Source organism: Tribolium castaneum, chromosome 6 (assembly GCF_031307605.1).
Source record: "Tribolium castaneum strain GA2 chromosome 6, icTriCast1.1, whole genome shotgun sequence".
Taxonomy (NCBI): Eukaryota; Metazoa; Arthropoda; class Insecta; order Coleoptera; family Tenebrionidae; genus Tribolium; species Tribolium castaneum.
In genome coordinates, this window is record NC_087399.1 from 7,280,279 (window position 1) to 7,296,995 (window position 16,717).

At 40.8% G+C, this 16,717-nt stretch overlaps 4 protein-coding genes and 1 non-coding gene across 5 annotated transcripts; 3 read left to right on the top strand and 2 right to left on the bottom strand.

Annotated features, from left to right (window-relative positions):
- The first annotated feature begins 5 nt into the window (after nucleotides 1–5).
- Nucleotides 6–1,089, top strand: LOC103313934 (hypothetical protein). The gene is made up of 4 exons (XM_008198475.3): nucleotides 6–250; nucleotides 299–413; nucleotides 459–695; nucleotides 743–1,089. Exons 1-4 carry the CDS (start codon nucleotides 6–8, stop codon nucleotides 1,055–1,057), a joined length of 912 nt encoding a protein of 303 aa, XP_008196697.1. The 3' UTR covers nucleotides 1,058–1,089.
- Nucleotides 1,059–5,154, bottom strand: LOC655542 (uncharacterized protein). Its single transcript, XM_008198476.3, has 4 exons — nucleotides 4,895–5,154; nucleotides 1,530–4,849; nucleotides 1,318–1,479; nucleotides 1,059–1,271 (listed from the first exon to the last, which is right to left on the bottom strand). Exons 1-4 carry the CDS (start codon nucleotides 4,956–4,958, stop codon nucleotides 1,077–1,079), a joined length of 3,741 nt encoding a protein of 1,246 aa, XP_008196698.1. The 5' UTR covers nucleotides 4,959–5,154; the 3' UTR covers nucleotides 1,059–1,076.
- Nucleotides 5,155–5,169: 15 nt separating this feature from the next.
- Nucleotides 5,170–16,167, top strand: garz (gartenzwerg). Its single transcript, XM_008198474.3, has 10 exons — nucleotides 5,170–5,599; nucleotides 5,645–5,872; nucleotides 5,917–6,614; nucleotides 6,664–7,206; nucleotides 7,628–7,954; nucleotides 8,007–8,215; nucleotides 9,697–10,581; nucleotides 12,480–13,497; nucleotides 14,960–15,559; nucleotides 15,611–16,167. Exons 1-10 carry the CDS (start codon nucleotides 5,302–5,304, stop codon nucleotides 16,031–16,033), a joined length of 5,229 nt encoding a protein of 1,742 aa, XP_008196696.1. The 5' UTR covers nucleotides 5,170–5,301; the 3' UTR covers nucleotides 16,034–16,167.
- LOC135266599 (U6atac minor spliceosomal RNA) lies at nucleotides 13,723–13,815 on the top strand. Its single transcript, XR_010334736.1, has one exon. It is a non-coding gene; the product is annotated as a U6atac minor spliceosomal RNA (small nuclear RNA).
- Nucleotides 16,162–16,655, bottom strand: Ssb-c31a (Single stranded-binding protein c31A). The gene is made up of 2 exons (XM_961918.4): nucleotides 16,513–16,655; nucleotides 16,162–16,460 (listed from the first exon to the last, which is right to left on the bottom strand). Exons 1-2 carry the CDS (start codon nucleotides 16,573–16,575, stop codon nucleotides 16,203–16,205), a joined length of 321 nt encoding a protein of 106 aa, XP_967011.1. The 5' UTR covers nucleotides 16,576–16,655; the 3' UTR covers nucleotides 16,162–16,202.
- Nucleotides 16,656–16,717: the final 62 nt, after the last annotated feature.

Below are 16,717 nucleotides of genomic sequence, written 5' to 3' on the forward strand. Positions count from 1 at the left end.
GCGCAATGGCCGTGCCGATGGTTTTCGTCGGAAAAACGTTCAATTCGTACAGTGAGTTGACCTCGTTCGTGTCACAATACGAGTTATTTCAACGCCAAAAATTCTGGAAACGGTCAAGTCGCAAAATCAGTTCAACCCCCAACATTAAACGGTTCATTAATCCGGAATTGATTTACTACGAAATAACGTATTCGTGCATCCACGGAGGTGAAAAATACAAATCACGGAGTAAGGGTTTGAGGAAATCGATGTGAGCGTTTAGGTTGGTAGGACTGGTTAATTTCGGGGATTTTTTCAGTTCGTTTCGGTTCGAAGCGCCCTGTAATGCCTTCATTAAGCTGCGAGCGTCCCGAGAGGGCGATTGTCTAGAAATAAAAAGCTTCAACGAGGAGCACAATCATGACTTTAGCCAGGTTATTAATTTTTAATGATTTGGGCCCCAAATGAATTTTTTTCAGACTCGCTGGAACGTGGCCCAAATCGAAGCCTTGATCGACCAGTACAAAAAACACCCAGTTCTGTATAATCCCAACCACGAGGATTACGACAACAATGAATTAAAAAAGCACAGTTTATGCAACATAGTTGAGGCGTTACAAGCCGTCCGTTCCGGTGTAACTGAAATCGAAATCATCGCCCAGTGGAACAACTTAATCGCGAAGTACACAAACGAGAAAACGAACGACACGAACGAAGTCGGTCTTTCCCCCAAATTGGCCAAAATGCTATTTTTTTGTTCAAGGAGTGTCACAGTTGGTACGCCCAAAAACTGGATTTTTTGGACCATCAGATCGACCCTTCGGTCAAATTCGAAGAAATCTTCGACAGTGACGGCTCACGTTCGCCGGAAATACAAATCAAGGAAGAAATTCCAGACTCGCCACCGCCGCCAAAACGGCCAAGGGACGACGGGGGGAAGTCCCCGAAAAACGAGTGTGATATTTTTGGCGACTTTGTTGGCGCACAGTTGAAGAAAATCGCAAGTGATAGTGTACGTCAAGACACAATTTTGGAAATTCACCAATTATTACACAAGGTTTTAAAAAATCAAATGTGAATAAATTGTACAAAATATATTATTTTTTGCTATTTTGGGCTTTGCTTTTCTTGCGGAACACTTCCTTTTTCTTCTGTTTGATTTTCTTTTCCTTCATTGTTTCTTGTGCTTCGACCATTTGTCGGTGCTTCTGTAGTCGCTCCTGGGTCTCGGCTTTAACCTTCTCTTGTTTATACTCGTAATTTGTTTTAACCATTTTCATCAAGTTCGAGACCTGAAATATAAATTGAAAAATTTGAAACAACGATTTGCCAAAGAACCTTTTGTTCGTGGGGCTCGCGGATCACGGCCACCCTATCAATGCCCCTCTTCTTATCAGTGGCCTTGACGCCATGTTTGGGCTTATCACGGTACGGTAGCGCTTTTTGTAGCTTGGCAGGAATGACCAAGGGTTTGAACGGCTTAGGTTGTCTCTCAATTGGCTAAAAACACCCAAATAAATAAAACAACACGAAAAATACCAAAAAAATACCCGATATAAACTATCCTCATTGGGCAAATTTTTAACTCCTTTCTCCCGTTTGATTTCCCCAGTCGTTCTAACACCGCGCCACGAGTTCTTCCTGTCCTCCGGCAGCAAAAGCGTGGTCACGGGAGTATAAAACTGGGGCACATCGACTTTATACCACGTCCGGCAAAAGACAATATCACTCAACAAAATCTTATCCTCGAACGTGGCCCTGAAACAGCCCTCAGGCTTGTTCACCGCCTTCTTAATCTGCCCCCTGATCCCCGACACTGTCTTGATCCTCGCCCCCTCAAACTTCGCCACTTCGAGGGCTGTATTAAACATGCCTTTAATGAAAGCCGTCTTTTTGTAAATTTTCAAGGGGTGTCCCACCAACTTCAACTTTTTCATGATTTGCGTCGACTTGTCCAACTCCTGGACCACGCCTGTGGCAGCGATACGGAAGCCTTGCTTTTTCAAAATCTCCGGATTGGACGCGACTGACTGCAGAGCAACGAAACCCGAACCTTGGGGCGTAATGGGGCCCCAAAAATGCGCATTGCACGCCAAGTGCTCAGGCGTGTACTTCAGGTAACGAAACTTTAAATCGTCCTCGAGTTTGGAATAAATGGGGAGGGTTTGAAAGCGCCGCCAGCCGAGCGAAACAATGAGGGGATCCCCCGTTTTGAGAATCTTGCTATACCAGCGATGCTTCTTTATTTTCACGTTGACGTACCCGATATTTTCCTCCCCCATGTTGAGAGCGCCGACGATCAGAGGGTAAGTCGGGTTGAAGTTCGTCACGAATTCAGCCGGAACGTCCCGAATCTCGATTCGGACGTACATCCCCGGCCGGAAACCCTCGATCTGCACTCGGACATCATCGGCCATGTTCTCAAAGACGGTTTTATTCAGCTGTGCTTGCTTTTCCGCGCTTTGTTTCAAATCATCATAATAGGAGCTCTTCTCCGTGTTGTCATATTCTTCATCGAATTTCTCCTTCAATTTGCGCTTCTTCTCGGCCAAGGCTTGCCTGTCGGCCTCTTCGTCTTTCTCCACTTCGTCGCGTTTCCGCTTCGTGTGTTTTTCACCCGTTTCCAGATCTTCAAAATCACCGAACATTTCTGAATCATCCATATCGCTTAAATCTTCGGCATCGTCTAATTTTAAAAGCTCCGAAGCGTCTTCCGAACTCTTCCATTTGCCGGTAACGAAACAATTGACAATTGTTGTTTTGTTTTCTTCGGTCAGGTAGTCTCTGACAGGGGCATTCCAGGGCTGTATTAAGGAAGATTCAGGAAGGTTCATTGTGTCCTTGTCAAGTTTGAGCTTTTGCTGGGCGCGAGAAACCTTCTTGAAGAGACCACCGATCGTTTCTTCTTCGTCTTCTTCCGGTTCAGTTTGTGTTTCTTCGTCTTCGTTTCTGTTATTCTTTTCGAAAACGCCATAAACTAGCTTCATGAGGTTCTGATTGGTGCTCTGGCGATCCAAGAAGGCACTGTGTGCTTTTTCCGCCAGATTATCTTTCCATTTTACGTCGTCGTTATCTTCAGAGTCTTCATCTAAATCTTCAGATTCTGACGCATCTTCATCATGATTTTCGTCTTCTTGTTCTTCAAATTCATCCGAAGACTCTTCAACAAGTGTAGCTTCCTTCTTCTCGTCCAGTTTCTTCAAAATATTGCTAATTTTCGAATGGACATCATCTTTGTTTTCTGTTTCATTCTTCTTTCTCACAAGCACTTCATCTTCATTTTCTTCTGTCGCAAAATCATTCAAATCCTCATCATCTGTATTTTCTTCATCCGAATCTTCATCATCAGTATTTTCTTCTTTAAAATTCGTCATTTTGCGTTCATTGTCACAATCTGTTTTCTTCATTCTCTTTTTATCCTTATTTTCTTCATTCTTAATTTTTTGTTCTGAATCATCCGAGTCCTCACCATCTGAGTCTTCAATCCTATTGGCTAATTGCTCATCTCCTGTCTCAAAAACGACCCTCCTCCTGACCCTCCCATCATCCTCCACCCTTTCTTCCTGAAACCGTTCATACGCCCCCCTCAATTTCTTCAATTCACCCTCCAAATCTTCCTCCTCCTTTTCTTCTTCTTTCTTCTCGTAAAGTTTCGTTTCCGTTTCTTGCTCCTCCTCCTCCTCCTCGTCACTACCAGCCCCAAATTCCTCCCCCGTTATCTCCTTCCCTCCCGTGAAAATCTGTATTTTCGAATGCGCCATTTTCACATCTAGCGTCTTCTGCGTATCGATCAAGTTGGTAACAATGTCAGTCTCATCCTCGTTTTTCTTACTATGACTGTGTGAGCCCCCCAACTCGACATAAACCGCGTCTTTGTCATAGACAATCCCCCCCACTCCCGAAAAAGGGGCGTAAATCAGCTTCTCCTTTTCGACCAATGCCCGCTTCTTGATTTGTTCAGGGAGTGGGCAAGGGTCGGGCAAAAACGAAACGTCGTGGATTTTAACATCACCCAACCCGGCAATGTGAATGGAGGCGTGGTTTTTAATCGCCACGCCTCTGACATACCCATAAAGCGAGATGTTACGATCGCACTTCGGGTTTTGCCGGACCAGTTCCTGATTGGTTAAATCCTCGTAGCGATCGGCTAACAAATAGCCGTGAGTGGTGCGCCACGTCAGAGGGCGGAACTTCATCACGGAGATGAAACGCCCCAAATTGCGAATTTCATTACGCAAATATTCGTCGTGTACCAGTCCGGAGAGGTAGAAAAGTTTAGCGCCGGGGTACACTTCGGTCCAGAACCGGTGTTTTAGGACTTTTTTCGTGTTTTTGAGAGTTTTCGCGTTTTTGATCATGTCTAGATGGGTCAAGATGCCCATGATTTTGGGCATTCCATGGACTTGGCAAATGTTTAAAAACTCGAACACTTCCATTTCGAAGCCGAAACTCGCGTCACACAGTAACAGCACCAAATCGGCCACTTTCGCCAGGTCGATCATGCTGTTGATATCGTTGTTGCACTCGATGAAAGTGATTCGGCGTTTTTTGCCGGTGACTATCGTAACGGGGCCCTTGATTTCGACAAGGGGCGATTTTGTAAACAACTTGATCAAGTTGTTGATTAGGGTGCTCTTGCCCACTTTCGGGGGGCCCACCACCGCGATTAAAATCGGAGGGGGCTCCAAGGGGGTGCGATCGACAAGAGGAACATGCTGTTTTTTCGTGTCTATGTCCTGTTTCCGGCGGAATTTACGCTCGGCACGCACGGCCGAATTGAAGGCAAAGGCTTTGGGATTGCGCTGCTTATCAGGCACGTCTTCCAAACGGTTCGCATTCTTTTTGCCCTTCTTCTTCTCAGCCTTGCGACCTGAACCAGTTTTACAATATTGAAACGTAACTACATTATTAATACCTGAATGCCGGTCCCGGTGCGATTTTTTCTCATTTGAGTCATCGTTCGCTTGGTTTTTTACCATTTTTTGCCAAGTAAACACCAAAATCGCAACACATGTATTTTTGAGGTTAGCTCACGTTTTGCGAGTTGACATTGGTTTAGAGCTACCAACTTGACAAAATCAATTTTTGCGTAATTAAGGCTCTTCTTCGTATTTTACGAATTAAAGGGGCCAATTTAATGATTTGTAGTGACTCGGAGTGATTTTTTGTACCAACTGATGTGTTTTTGGGCCGTTTCGTCGTGAAAAATGGTCAAGTTTTCGCAAGTGGTGTTGGTAGTGTTTCGCGAAACGTCAGGCTGACGTGTTGGTGGTGTCAGTATGTAAACAGTGAAAATCGTGAATTTTGAAAAAACGGGCAAAAATGTCGCTTCCGGGCAACGGTATTTTCGTCGTAAGGGGTGAAATGTGCACGTTAATGACGGCGATGCGCCGTGGCGCCCGCTGGTCGTCCCACTCTCACCAAGACGACGACGAACCTCTTATGAAAAACTTCCAAGAACTGAAGGAAATCCTGAACAAAATCGACGACTTGCGTCTGGTGCAACCAAGCATCTACTTGGGGCCGTTCCTGGAGGTGATCCGATCGGAGGAAACCACTGGTCCGGTCACAAGTCTCGCGTTGTCCGCCGTTAACAAATTCCTAGCGTATGGATTGATCGGTGAGTGCTCGCCAGCCCCCACTCGTCCTGATCGCCCCCTTGCAGACCCCACGCACAGCTCGGTGCCCGCCACCGTGCACAGCATCGCCGACGCGGTCACGCACGCCCGCTTCGTGGGCACCGACCAGAGCTCCGACGGGGTGGTTTTAATGCGGATTTTGCAAGTCTTGCGGACTCTTACACTGGCCCCCGAGGGGGCCACGCTCACCAACGAGAGTCTCTGCGAGATCATGCTGTCGTGCTTCAGGATTTGTTTCGAGACACGTTTGAACGGTGAGCCCCTTCAATTATTTGCCCCCATGTGACTTAAATTTTAGAATTGTTGAGACGCACCGCCGAACACTATCTCAAAGACATGGTCCAGCTTGTCTTTATGCGCCTCCCTCAGTTTTCCGATGACCTGTGTGCCGTCAAACAATTCAAGATGAGGCCGGGGGCTATTGAACAGACCCGGACGAAGCGGAAAAAGTCGTTCCGACTGTCGAAAAGTTTGGAGGAGACGCCGTCTCCCACGACCCAGCTGAAGCCCCAAAATCACAGTAACCACCTTTCGACCACCCCCATGACCCCCGCGGGGAATATCGTGGACATGCAGGGGTCAATTTCGCAAAATACCCCCGAAAATGCGGCAGAATCGCCCTCGAATTTTTCCGAAACTGGGGAAAGTAACGTGCAAATAAGTGTGGATCCGCCAAGTCCGGAGGAAAATCACGAGGAGGAAGCGACGCCTGAAGTTGAAGAGACTCAGGATTATGTCAACCAGAGGGGGATCAGGTTCACGCAACAGATGGGCGAGGAGGTTGTGTTGATTCCTTACGGCCTAGCATGTGTGCGTGAATTGTTTAGGTTTTTGATCAGCCTGTGTAACCCGTTAGATAAGCAAAACACCGATGTTATGATTCATTTGGGGCTCACGTTGCTCACTGTGGCCTTTGAAGTGGGGGCTGACAGTATCGGCAAATATTCACCGCTTCTGGCTCTAGTCAAGGATGATTTGTGTCGGAACTTATTCTCTGTAAGTCCCCCAAATAATTAGTTTGGTTCTATTTTTGAATTTTTTCCAGCTGTTGACGTCGGAACGCTTGTCGGTCTTCGCGGCCGATTTACAAGTCTGTTTTTTAATGTTCGAGGCGTTGCGGACGCACCTCAAGTACCAGCTAGAGTTCTACTTGACCAAACTAATTGATATCATTGTGACCGATTCGGGGAAAATCTCCTACGAACATAAGGAAATCGCCCTTGATAATATCCTTCAACTGTGGCGAATTCCGGGTCTTGTGACTGAGCTCTACCTAAATTATGACTGTAATATGTATTGTACAAATCTCTACGAGGATTTGACTAAACTGTTGGCGAAAAACGCATTTTCGGCCACGTCTGGCGTTTATCACACGCATATGTTATCACTGGACGCGCTATTAACGGTTATAGAGAGCATAGAACAACATTGTTTCGAGAAAAGTGAGTCGGAAGAAGGGGTTAAAGTCGAGTCAAGCACCGAAAATATCGAATCCATCACGAATTTTATTGGTAAGACGACAAGACAGAAAATCTCTGATCAAATTCCCAGCAAGGACGAACTCATGGCCCAAAAAAACATAAAAAAAGTAAGTTTAGCCGAAATAAGTTCGAGCTTAAGTAAGCTAGGCTTACTTAATTATGCGGTTGGTCATGGTGCACGCTTACTTTGTTTTGACAGTTTAAAAGTTAAATGGTGGTATATCATTTGTCATAATTTTGATACAGTTTTGTCGCATATATTTTTTATCTGTTAACGATTTCAATAAAATTTTGAATTTTTAAGTTATTATATCAGCGCTAAGCCAAGGCTTAATTAGACCGATGTTAAGCTTAGGCTTAGTCGATTAAGCTTAGCTTAGCGTTAAGCTCTGCTTAACACAATCACAGAGAAAGTTTAAATAGTAATTTTTTTCTTAACTTTTTAATTTAAAACAATTTTATAGCTAAGTCTGTCCAGTAATAGTGTTGGTAGATTTGGGTAAAAAACGTCATTTTTCTAAATTCCAGTGGCTCCCAACCGGAACGGACCACTTCAACCACAAGCCCAAAAAAGGCATCCAGTTCCTGCAAGAGCACGGCGTATTGAAAAGCGAGCTGGACCCGCACGAAATTGCGCTTTTCCTCAAGGAAAATTCCGGACTGGACAAGAAAATGATTGGGGAATTTTTAGGAAATCGTAGTAATGTCGCAATTCTTGATGCGTTTCTGAAAACTTTTGATTTTACAAATACACGAATCGATGAAGCTTTACGACACTATTTGGAGACTTTTAGATTGCCGGGGGAAGCCCCCATTATTTCGCTCCTGATGGAACATTTTGCGGAGCACTGGCATGTACGTATATGTGCGCGAAATTTGAATTTTTCGATCGTTTTTTTTTTCACAGAAAAGTAACGGCGAGCCGTTTGCCGACGTCGATGCAGCTTTCACACTCGCCTACGCTGTGATTATACTAAACGTGGACCAACATAATCAAAATGCGAAAAAACAGAAAACTCCAATGACACTTGCCGGGTTTAAGAAAAATCTCAAAGGGGTTAACGGAGGCAACGATTTTGATGAGGATATGTTAGACGAGATTTACAACGCGATTAGGTAAAATAAATAATTTTTAAAAATTTTACTGCTACATACTGGGGTGCTAAAAAACATGGATACAGCTAAATGTCTTCTAAAGGGTTTAACAGAGCATCTTGAGATTTGGGGAACAGTTAAAAGTGTTTAAATTCTATCATCTGAGTTTGTTTAATTTTCTACCGTTATTTATTTTGAAAATACAAGGCCAACTTGATTTTGTTTTAAATGGCACAAAGGGTCAATTTTTATAATTTTTAAAAGGACATTTTTTAACTCAGAGATGTGAAATATAGCCACTTTTATTTTTATTAGAAGGTAAAAAAAATAAAATTTAATATTTTAATAATTAATAATAATAATATTTTAATATTTAATTTTGAATTTTTGGTAAAGTAAACTAATTAGCTTTGCCACTTGAATATTAGCTAAAAATTAAACTTCTATACAATAAAAAAATCACTAAATTTGGTCGAAAATGAACAAAAATTTACCTTTTTTAAGCGTTCCTTCAGCAAAAAATTATTGCGCAAAATTTCTTAATAAGTTAGCCAAATTTATGTCAAATATGACATTATTTTTGCAAGTTCTGGGGATTTAAACACGTTTTTAGATCAAAAATCAAGTTTTTTTTCTGTTTTTGTTAAACTAGAAAGAAAAAAAATCATTAGATTTGGTCGGAAATTACCAAAAAATTTCCTTTTCTAAGCGTTTCTTCAGCAAAACCTCAATTATTGCGCAAAATTTCTTAATAAGTTAGCCAAATTTATGTCAAATATGACATTATTTTTGCAAGTTCCGAGGATTTAAACACGTTTTTAGATCAAAAATCAAGTTTTTTTCCTGTTTTTGTTAATCTAGAACGAAAAAAATTAACAAATTTGGTCGAAAATGAACAAAAATTTACCTTTACTAAGCGTTTCTTCAGCAAGAACTCAATTATTGTGCAAAATTTTTTAATAAATTAGCCAATAAATCACAAAATTATGTCAAATATGACGTTATTTTTGCAAGTTCTGAGGATTTAATCACGTTTTTAGATCAAAAATCAAGTTTTTTTTCCTGTTGTCGTTAAACTATAACGAAAAAAATCACCAGATTTGGTCGGAAATTATCAAAAAATTTTTTTTTCTAAGCGTTTATTCAGCAAAAACTCAATTATTGCGCAAAATTTCTTAAAAAGTTAGCCTTAATTTTTTTACTTTTCTGCAGTGCGTTTTCGATTATTTCAGATTTTTTTAAAAGTTTTGATCAAAATAGAAGTTAAAAAAATGCTTTTCTTAAAAATATTAAATGTGATCATTCTTGCTACTTAAAAAAAATCAAGTTAGCCTTGTATCCTCTGAACAAATGAACAAAAAAAAAGATAAACGTCTGAAACGATAGAATTTGTATATTCTTAAGCATATAGCAAATTTTAATAAGTTTGGATGAATAGTTTTTACAATATTTAACGGTATTTATACTTTTTTGTGACCCTGTAAATAATTTTTTTCCCTCAGGACTGACGAAATTGTGATGCCGGCTGAGCAGACGGGCCTCGTCCGTGAAAACTACCTCTGGAAGGTCCTTTTGCGCAAAGGAGCCTCCAAAGACGGTGTCTATTACCACTTAAACGGGGGTCAGTTTGACCAGGAACTGTTTCAATTAATTTGGGGCCCCATTGTGGCCGCCCTGTCTTTTGTTTTCGACAAATCAGAGGAGCAACTGATTTACAAAAAAGCAATGACAGGATTCCAGAAATGCGCATTTGTTTCGTCACACTTTGCAATTTCGAAAAATCTCGACATGTTGATACAAACCCTAGCCAAATTCACCAACTTCCACAATTTGCAAAGACCGAACAACGGCATTATCATGTTTGGGGCCAATATTAAGGCGCGTCTGGCCTTGAAATGCGTCCTTGACTTGTGCCACCAACACGGCGATAACATTCGAGAAGGCTGGAAGAATTTATTCGATTTGGTTTTGTCGTTGTACGTGTTGGGTTTGTTGCCGAGAAGTTACGTCGAAGCTGAGGATTTTATCGAAAGTAGCGGGAAATTCAATTTGGTTTATGAGGAGGTGGAAAATTTGCAAAAACAAGAAAGCGGGCTTTTTAGTTCGTTGTACTCCTACATGGTTTCGAGCGAGAATTTATCAAAAGTACCAACTGTTGAAGAACAACAACACATCGATGTGGCGAAAGAGACGATAAGGGAGTGCAACTTTGATTTGGTTATAACCGATTCGAAGTTTCTTCACGACGAGTCACTTAAGGCCCTTGTTGGGGCTTTGGTCGAGCTGTCGAGGCCCCCAGACGTCCAAAAGAGCCTCGGGTATAATTACAATGAAAACGTCGCCGTGTTTTTCCTCGAACTTTTGATCAAAATTGTGATACAAAACCGGTGAGTGTTCAGAAAGTACAAAGAACAGTGTAATAATGCCTTTATTGAAGAAAAATGTTATATAAACTCAAACAAAGACAAAGTATCTACATACAGGAATAAACAGAAAATATTTAAATTTTTAAAGTAATATGAAACGAAAAGTATGTTTTCTTAATAGAAATGTAAAAGAGAATTACGATGAAAAATAATAATACAAAATGAAAAACACAAACAGGAAAAGAACAATTAGCTACTAAAGTGATAAATATTATAACTTTTTTATCTCTTTTTTTTTAATAGAGTGAACTGTCAAATATTTTTAATGAGAATCAAGTTTTAACCAATTTAATTCTCTAATTTTAAGAGAAATATGCTGATATTTTCTAAGTTTGAACACAAATCTACAACAATTATTTTGAATATATTGTAAGCAATTTTAATAACTAGAGTTAAGTCAGGGGTAAAAATAAATATGCGTATGGTGGTAATGCCATCACCCAAGTGCCAGAGTTTTCAGGTCGCATCTTAATTTGAAATTAATAATTATACTATGATTTTGATAAAATAGACTTACATCGACTTAAAATCCACAAACTAAAACTATTTTTGTACACGTTATACATTTTTGAATAATTGGATTCTACGCAAAAAAATAATGTAACTTCATATAAACTATTATAGGTCTATCTCATTTTGCTTCGATATTATTCAACTTTTCGTTATAAAAAGACCAATTTTTGAAAAATTATTGCAAAGTCGCCTAGGAATATTTTCCGAAGAAATTGCAATATAAAAATTCAGAATACCTTGTAGTTTTAGAAAATAAACGATTTTTAGTTAAAGCACACAGATAATATACTGAGTGTGCCAAAACTCAAAAAGTTGAATTTTTTTCAAATGGAATACCATGTATTTTTTTTCATGTACCGATAGCAATTTTGATAAGCTTTCTAACAATATGTGGTTTGAATGGCAAATTTAAAATATTTTTCGAGATTTTTCAAAAAAAATATTTTATTACAAGAAAATTTTATTATCCTAGAATCTGATAAGGCAAATAGTAATTTATTTTTTTAATGAACTAATGTGACCAATTACCTTAGTAATCTAATTATTAATTGATAGATAAATGAATTTTTATCATCAAGAATTAATAAAATAAATAAAAAAAAAAAATTTTGAACACCTTATGAAATTCTTCAAATTTGCTAAACAAACCGCATATCATTAGAAAGCTTATGAAAAATGCTATCAACACGTGTAAAGAAATACATGGTGTTCCATTAAAAAAAAGTAAATAATTAACTTTTTGCGTTTTGGCACACCCTGTACATTACCTGTTTGTTTCAAGTAACAGTCGACTATTTGCTAAAACTACAAGATATTCTGAGATTTCTTGTTGCAAATTTATCGGTAAATATTCATAGGCGACTTCGCAGTAATTTTTCAAAAATTGGTATTTTTTATAACGAAAAGTTGAATAATTTCCAAACGAAAAGAGATATTCCCATAATAGTTTATATAAAGTTACATTATTTTTTTGCGTAGAATCCAATTATGTAAAAATATATAGGGTGTTCCATTAAAAAAAAAACATAACTTTGGTTCACCAGCCTGTATACAACACTCTGTACATAATAAAAATATATTTAGTTTGTGGATTTTAAGTCATTCTATCGGATAATAAAAACAGCATAGCTATATTTCAATTACCAAAAAGTTATAGACCGATTAGACACCCCTGAGTCACCCTGTATGTGACAAATTAAAACTGTCTTTCGGTGTGATTATGGTTAAACTGCCAAGAAAACCCACTAATTACACGAGAAAACCAATTGTGAAAAGTGCCAGTTGTTTTTATGGTTTTGAAACAGATATTATTACTTATTAGTAGTAAAATAAGATGGCGTTTGCAGGGATCGAGTCATGACAATATGGCAGACCGTCCGCGACCATATCTACACCCTCGTCATGAACTCCTCAGTCTTCGACTACCAATTTCTACTCGAACGATCAGTCATCGGCCTCCTGCGCATTGCAATTCGTCTAATGCGCAACGAAGACATGAGCCCCATCGTCCTCCAATCCCTCCAGATGCTCCTCCTCCTCAAATCCTCCACTCTGTGTCGAATTTCGCGCCAAATCTCGTTCGGCCTCTACGAACTCCTTAAAACCTCCGCCCAGAACATTCACACCGAGACAGACTGGACGATTATTTTCACCCTATTGGAGTGCGTGGGGGCGGGCGCTGTCCCTCCCAAAGCAGTCGCCGACGACCACCCCACCACCAAATCCGACGGCGAAGGCGTGGCTTCCGACGACGACACGCCCGAACGTGGCTACACCTCCGACTCCGAACTAAGCAAAAGCCCGAAGCACCGCCCACAAAGCCCCGCCTGTGGCTGGATACTGGTGGGTAACGAAGGCGAGATTCAACCAGTAGTGGGGCGTACCCTCCCTCCAAGTCAGTACAGTCTCGCCCTTGAACGTAATTTGGGGCCGCATGACCCGAGCAGTTTGATCAAATGTTGCGAAAGTCTTGCGTTTCTGGTCAGGGATGTGGCTCATATCACGCCCTATAATTTCGACGATTGCGTTCACTGTATTAGGACGTTTGTGGAGGCCAGTCTCCATGGTAATAGGAGACAAAGGAGGGGTAAGGGGCGGAGACAGAGGCGGAAAGGGGCGGAGCGCCGAAGTCCGACGAGCAGTCCGGACGAGGATAGTGACGAGGAGGAGGTGCCTAGTGGCTATCACCAAATTTCGATACAATTGTTAGATTTGATGCACACCCTGCATACTAGAACCGCCCAGATTTTCAAATGGTGGGCGGAGGAAGGCGGGGCTTTGGCCAAAGAAACGTCGTTGTGGACGCAAGGCTGGTGCCCGTTGCTTCAAGGCATTGCCAGGCTGTGTTGCGACGTCAGGAGAGAGGTAATTTGAATTTCGCGCCAAAATCAAAATTGGCAGTAAATTGATAAATCGATAATCTAACGTAACGAAATCAATTTCGGGCGTATTTAGCGTAGAATTTATTTGATTAGTTGGTTTAAAAACATTTAATTGTCTTTTTATGAATTGTTGAAATTTTGTTATATCTCACTAACGTTAGACGTCCGAATGTAGTAATATATACAGTGAGACGGGGTTTGGGGAATTGTGTAGTATGAAAGGAGAGACGGTTAGCACTCCCCTAGACAAGGTTGGAAACACAAATACGGTTGAGCGTCGCACACTCAACCCCATTTTTTTTCGCTTCCAACTCTTTTAATAATTTCTTGTAATTATTTAAATTTATCATTAGAGTAGGACTTTAATATATTTTTTTTTTGTTGGTAACATTTTAAGCCTTCTTGTATATCCGAATCCTGGATTATAAACATTATTTTAAAACACGTTTCCAATAGCAACGTGTTTTCACTATTTTAAAACACGCTTCCCGTAGCAACCTGTTTTAAATTCCAACAAAAAAAAATTTAATAACACATGCGAATACGCTTAAAGTTTTCGGGTCTCTAGGTACGCAACTCGCATACGCTCGTTGCATAAAGACAGCTCCCGAACTTTAAGCTTGTGTTTTCGCACTCGTATTATTAATTAACTATTTGAAAACGATGATTATAATAAATTAAAGTGAAGTCAAATAATAAAATTTTGAACGATAAAATTTAATTTAAATTTTTTTTACAAATCGAACGGAATAAATTAAAGTGAATTCAAACTAAAAAAAGCTAATAATTTACTTTTTATTTTTTTTTTATTTTAAAAGTAGTAACAGAGTGCAGTAAATATTATGTAACGGATGTTTTTTAAACAGAATTGTTAAATATAGTTTTAACATTGGCAGGTTGGCATCATAGCCAATTCATTCTTAGGAACTTTAGTAAAGGAAGTCAGGTCCAGTGTTTAATTTATTTTGGAAAAATCTTATTAAGTGTTATTAAAAAAATAAGCATCCGGTTCTGTTTTTTTAGACACAAGATCAGTCTTTGTGTTCGATAATAACGCGTTCAACAAACAGAAATTTATCTAGATCCATATAAAAGTCTAAATTTTGATGAGTTTTTAACATAAAAACATACCCGTAACAATTTTTTAAAGAAAAGTTCAGGGACAAAAACATTAAACAATAACAACAATAAATAACCACAATTTGTGGTTCACGGAGACGATGGGCGGCTGCCATTTTTTTCTGTTGACTTTATTTAAATCTATTATTTTGTAATTTTTTACGTTAAATTTAAAACTTGTGGTTTATAATAAATTGTCAAGGAAAAAAACAGTTGGAGGCTGGAAAAAAATTGTACATGACGATAAAATGCACCGTTATCTTCGAGCAGGCTGTCGAAGATAAAATGCAATTTTATCGTCTTGTATAACGTAATTTCTGCCCTAGATCCGCATGAGCGCAATTACATACCTGCAGCGAGCGCTCCTGGTCCACGACTTGCAGACGCTCACGGGCCCCGAATGGGAGGCGTGTTTCCACCGCGTCCTCTTCCCCCTTCTGGCACACCTCTTGAGTAACATTGACCCCAAGGACCCCCTCGCCATGGAGGAGACTCGCATGCGCGCCGCCACCGTCCTCTCCAAAGTGTTCCTCCACCACCTAACTCCACTCCTCTCCCTCCCAACCTTCTCCAATCTATGGCTGATTATCCTGGACTTCATTGACAAGTACATGCACGCCGACAAGAGCGATCTCCTGGCGGAAGCCATCCCAGAATCGCTCAAAAACATGCTCCTGGTGATGGACTCGGCGAAGGTTTTTGACGGACCGGACGGCAAGAGCCCGCTCTGGGCCGCCACGTGGGACAGAATTAACAAATTCCTCCCAGGGATGAAGGAGGAGTTGTTCAGGGAGCAGCAGGGGAAGCGGGAGAACGTGGAGGAGGTCGTGCAGCACAATATCGAGAACGCGACCAGGTCGATCATCCTGCAGCCCCCCACGAGCCAACAGCAAGTCTCATCGCCCCTTTTTGCGCATTTGGGGCAGGTGAGGCCGCTTGAAAATTTGTAAAAGTTGGTGTATTAATTTTTTCGTTAGATGGTTTCGACGCCGATTGCCTCGGCGCTGCCGCCGCCACCGCCCCCGTTCCTCCAGCCGACGCTCCAGCCCGGCATGCCCTACTTATACGCCAAAAATCAAAGTCACACATTTCCAGTGTTGTACAACAGTCCGGTATCGTTGTACTCCGAATATGTGGGAAACCCCTACAATAATGCCGCTCCGGAGGGGGCCACAGCTGAGGAAAATACGCAGAGTTTGTTAGATGTTAATAAAAATAACGATCTAGTCGAGGCTGACGCCCCAAATAACAACACCAACGTGTTTCAGTCTTCAAATTATTTCAGTGCGGACTCGGGCGGCGACTTTATACCCCCGGGCTCCGAGATTCTGTTTGGTACAGAACAGGGAAACTTCATTCCAGCGTGTACAAATAGCGACATAAAAACGAGCGATGTTTAAGTGTTTCTAGACTAGAAAATTTTAAATCCTAATTTTATGTAAATAATTGTTCCTGTTATTTAACGCCCTGTCCCGCATTATATCAAAGATATATTTTTACTCAGTTGTTACCCAAATAAAACAGTAAGTAATGACTCAACTTTATTTCAATCATAAATACAAAAACAACTCAAACGTTCCGCTTGATTGCGTCCTCAAGCTCGGGCATAACCTCCTTGAATTTGTGCCACTGTTCCATGGTCAGCATGATCCCCTTTTTGCCGGGACGCAGCTCCCCATCAGCGTTGTAAAACTCGCGGATATTCACATACCATTTCCCCTTGAACTCGGTCAATTTCACGAACCGGTTCTTTCCCAGATCCCACGAGTTCTCATCGCTGTCCCCACTAGACTTATTCTGTGTCTTCTGCTTTTTAACGGGCCCCCTCTGTGAAACCAAAAAAAGTGAGGTTAAGCAACACCGGTAAAAAATTATTTACGTCTTCGGGACCCGAATCGGAGTCAGAGGTGTCGGACTTCTTAGACTTCTTGTTTTTCGGCATTTTAGAGCAAAGTTTGGGGCCTAATTACTAATTATTTAATAATGAAAGCTTACAAACGCAAAACAGGAAGATTTTAAAATCTGCTACCAACCGAGCGACACAAAACTGGCGATTGGAGCGCCAATTTTGATTTTTTACATTT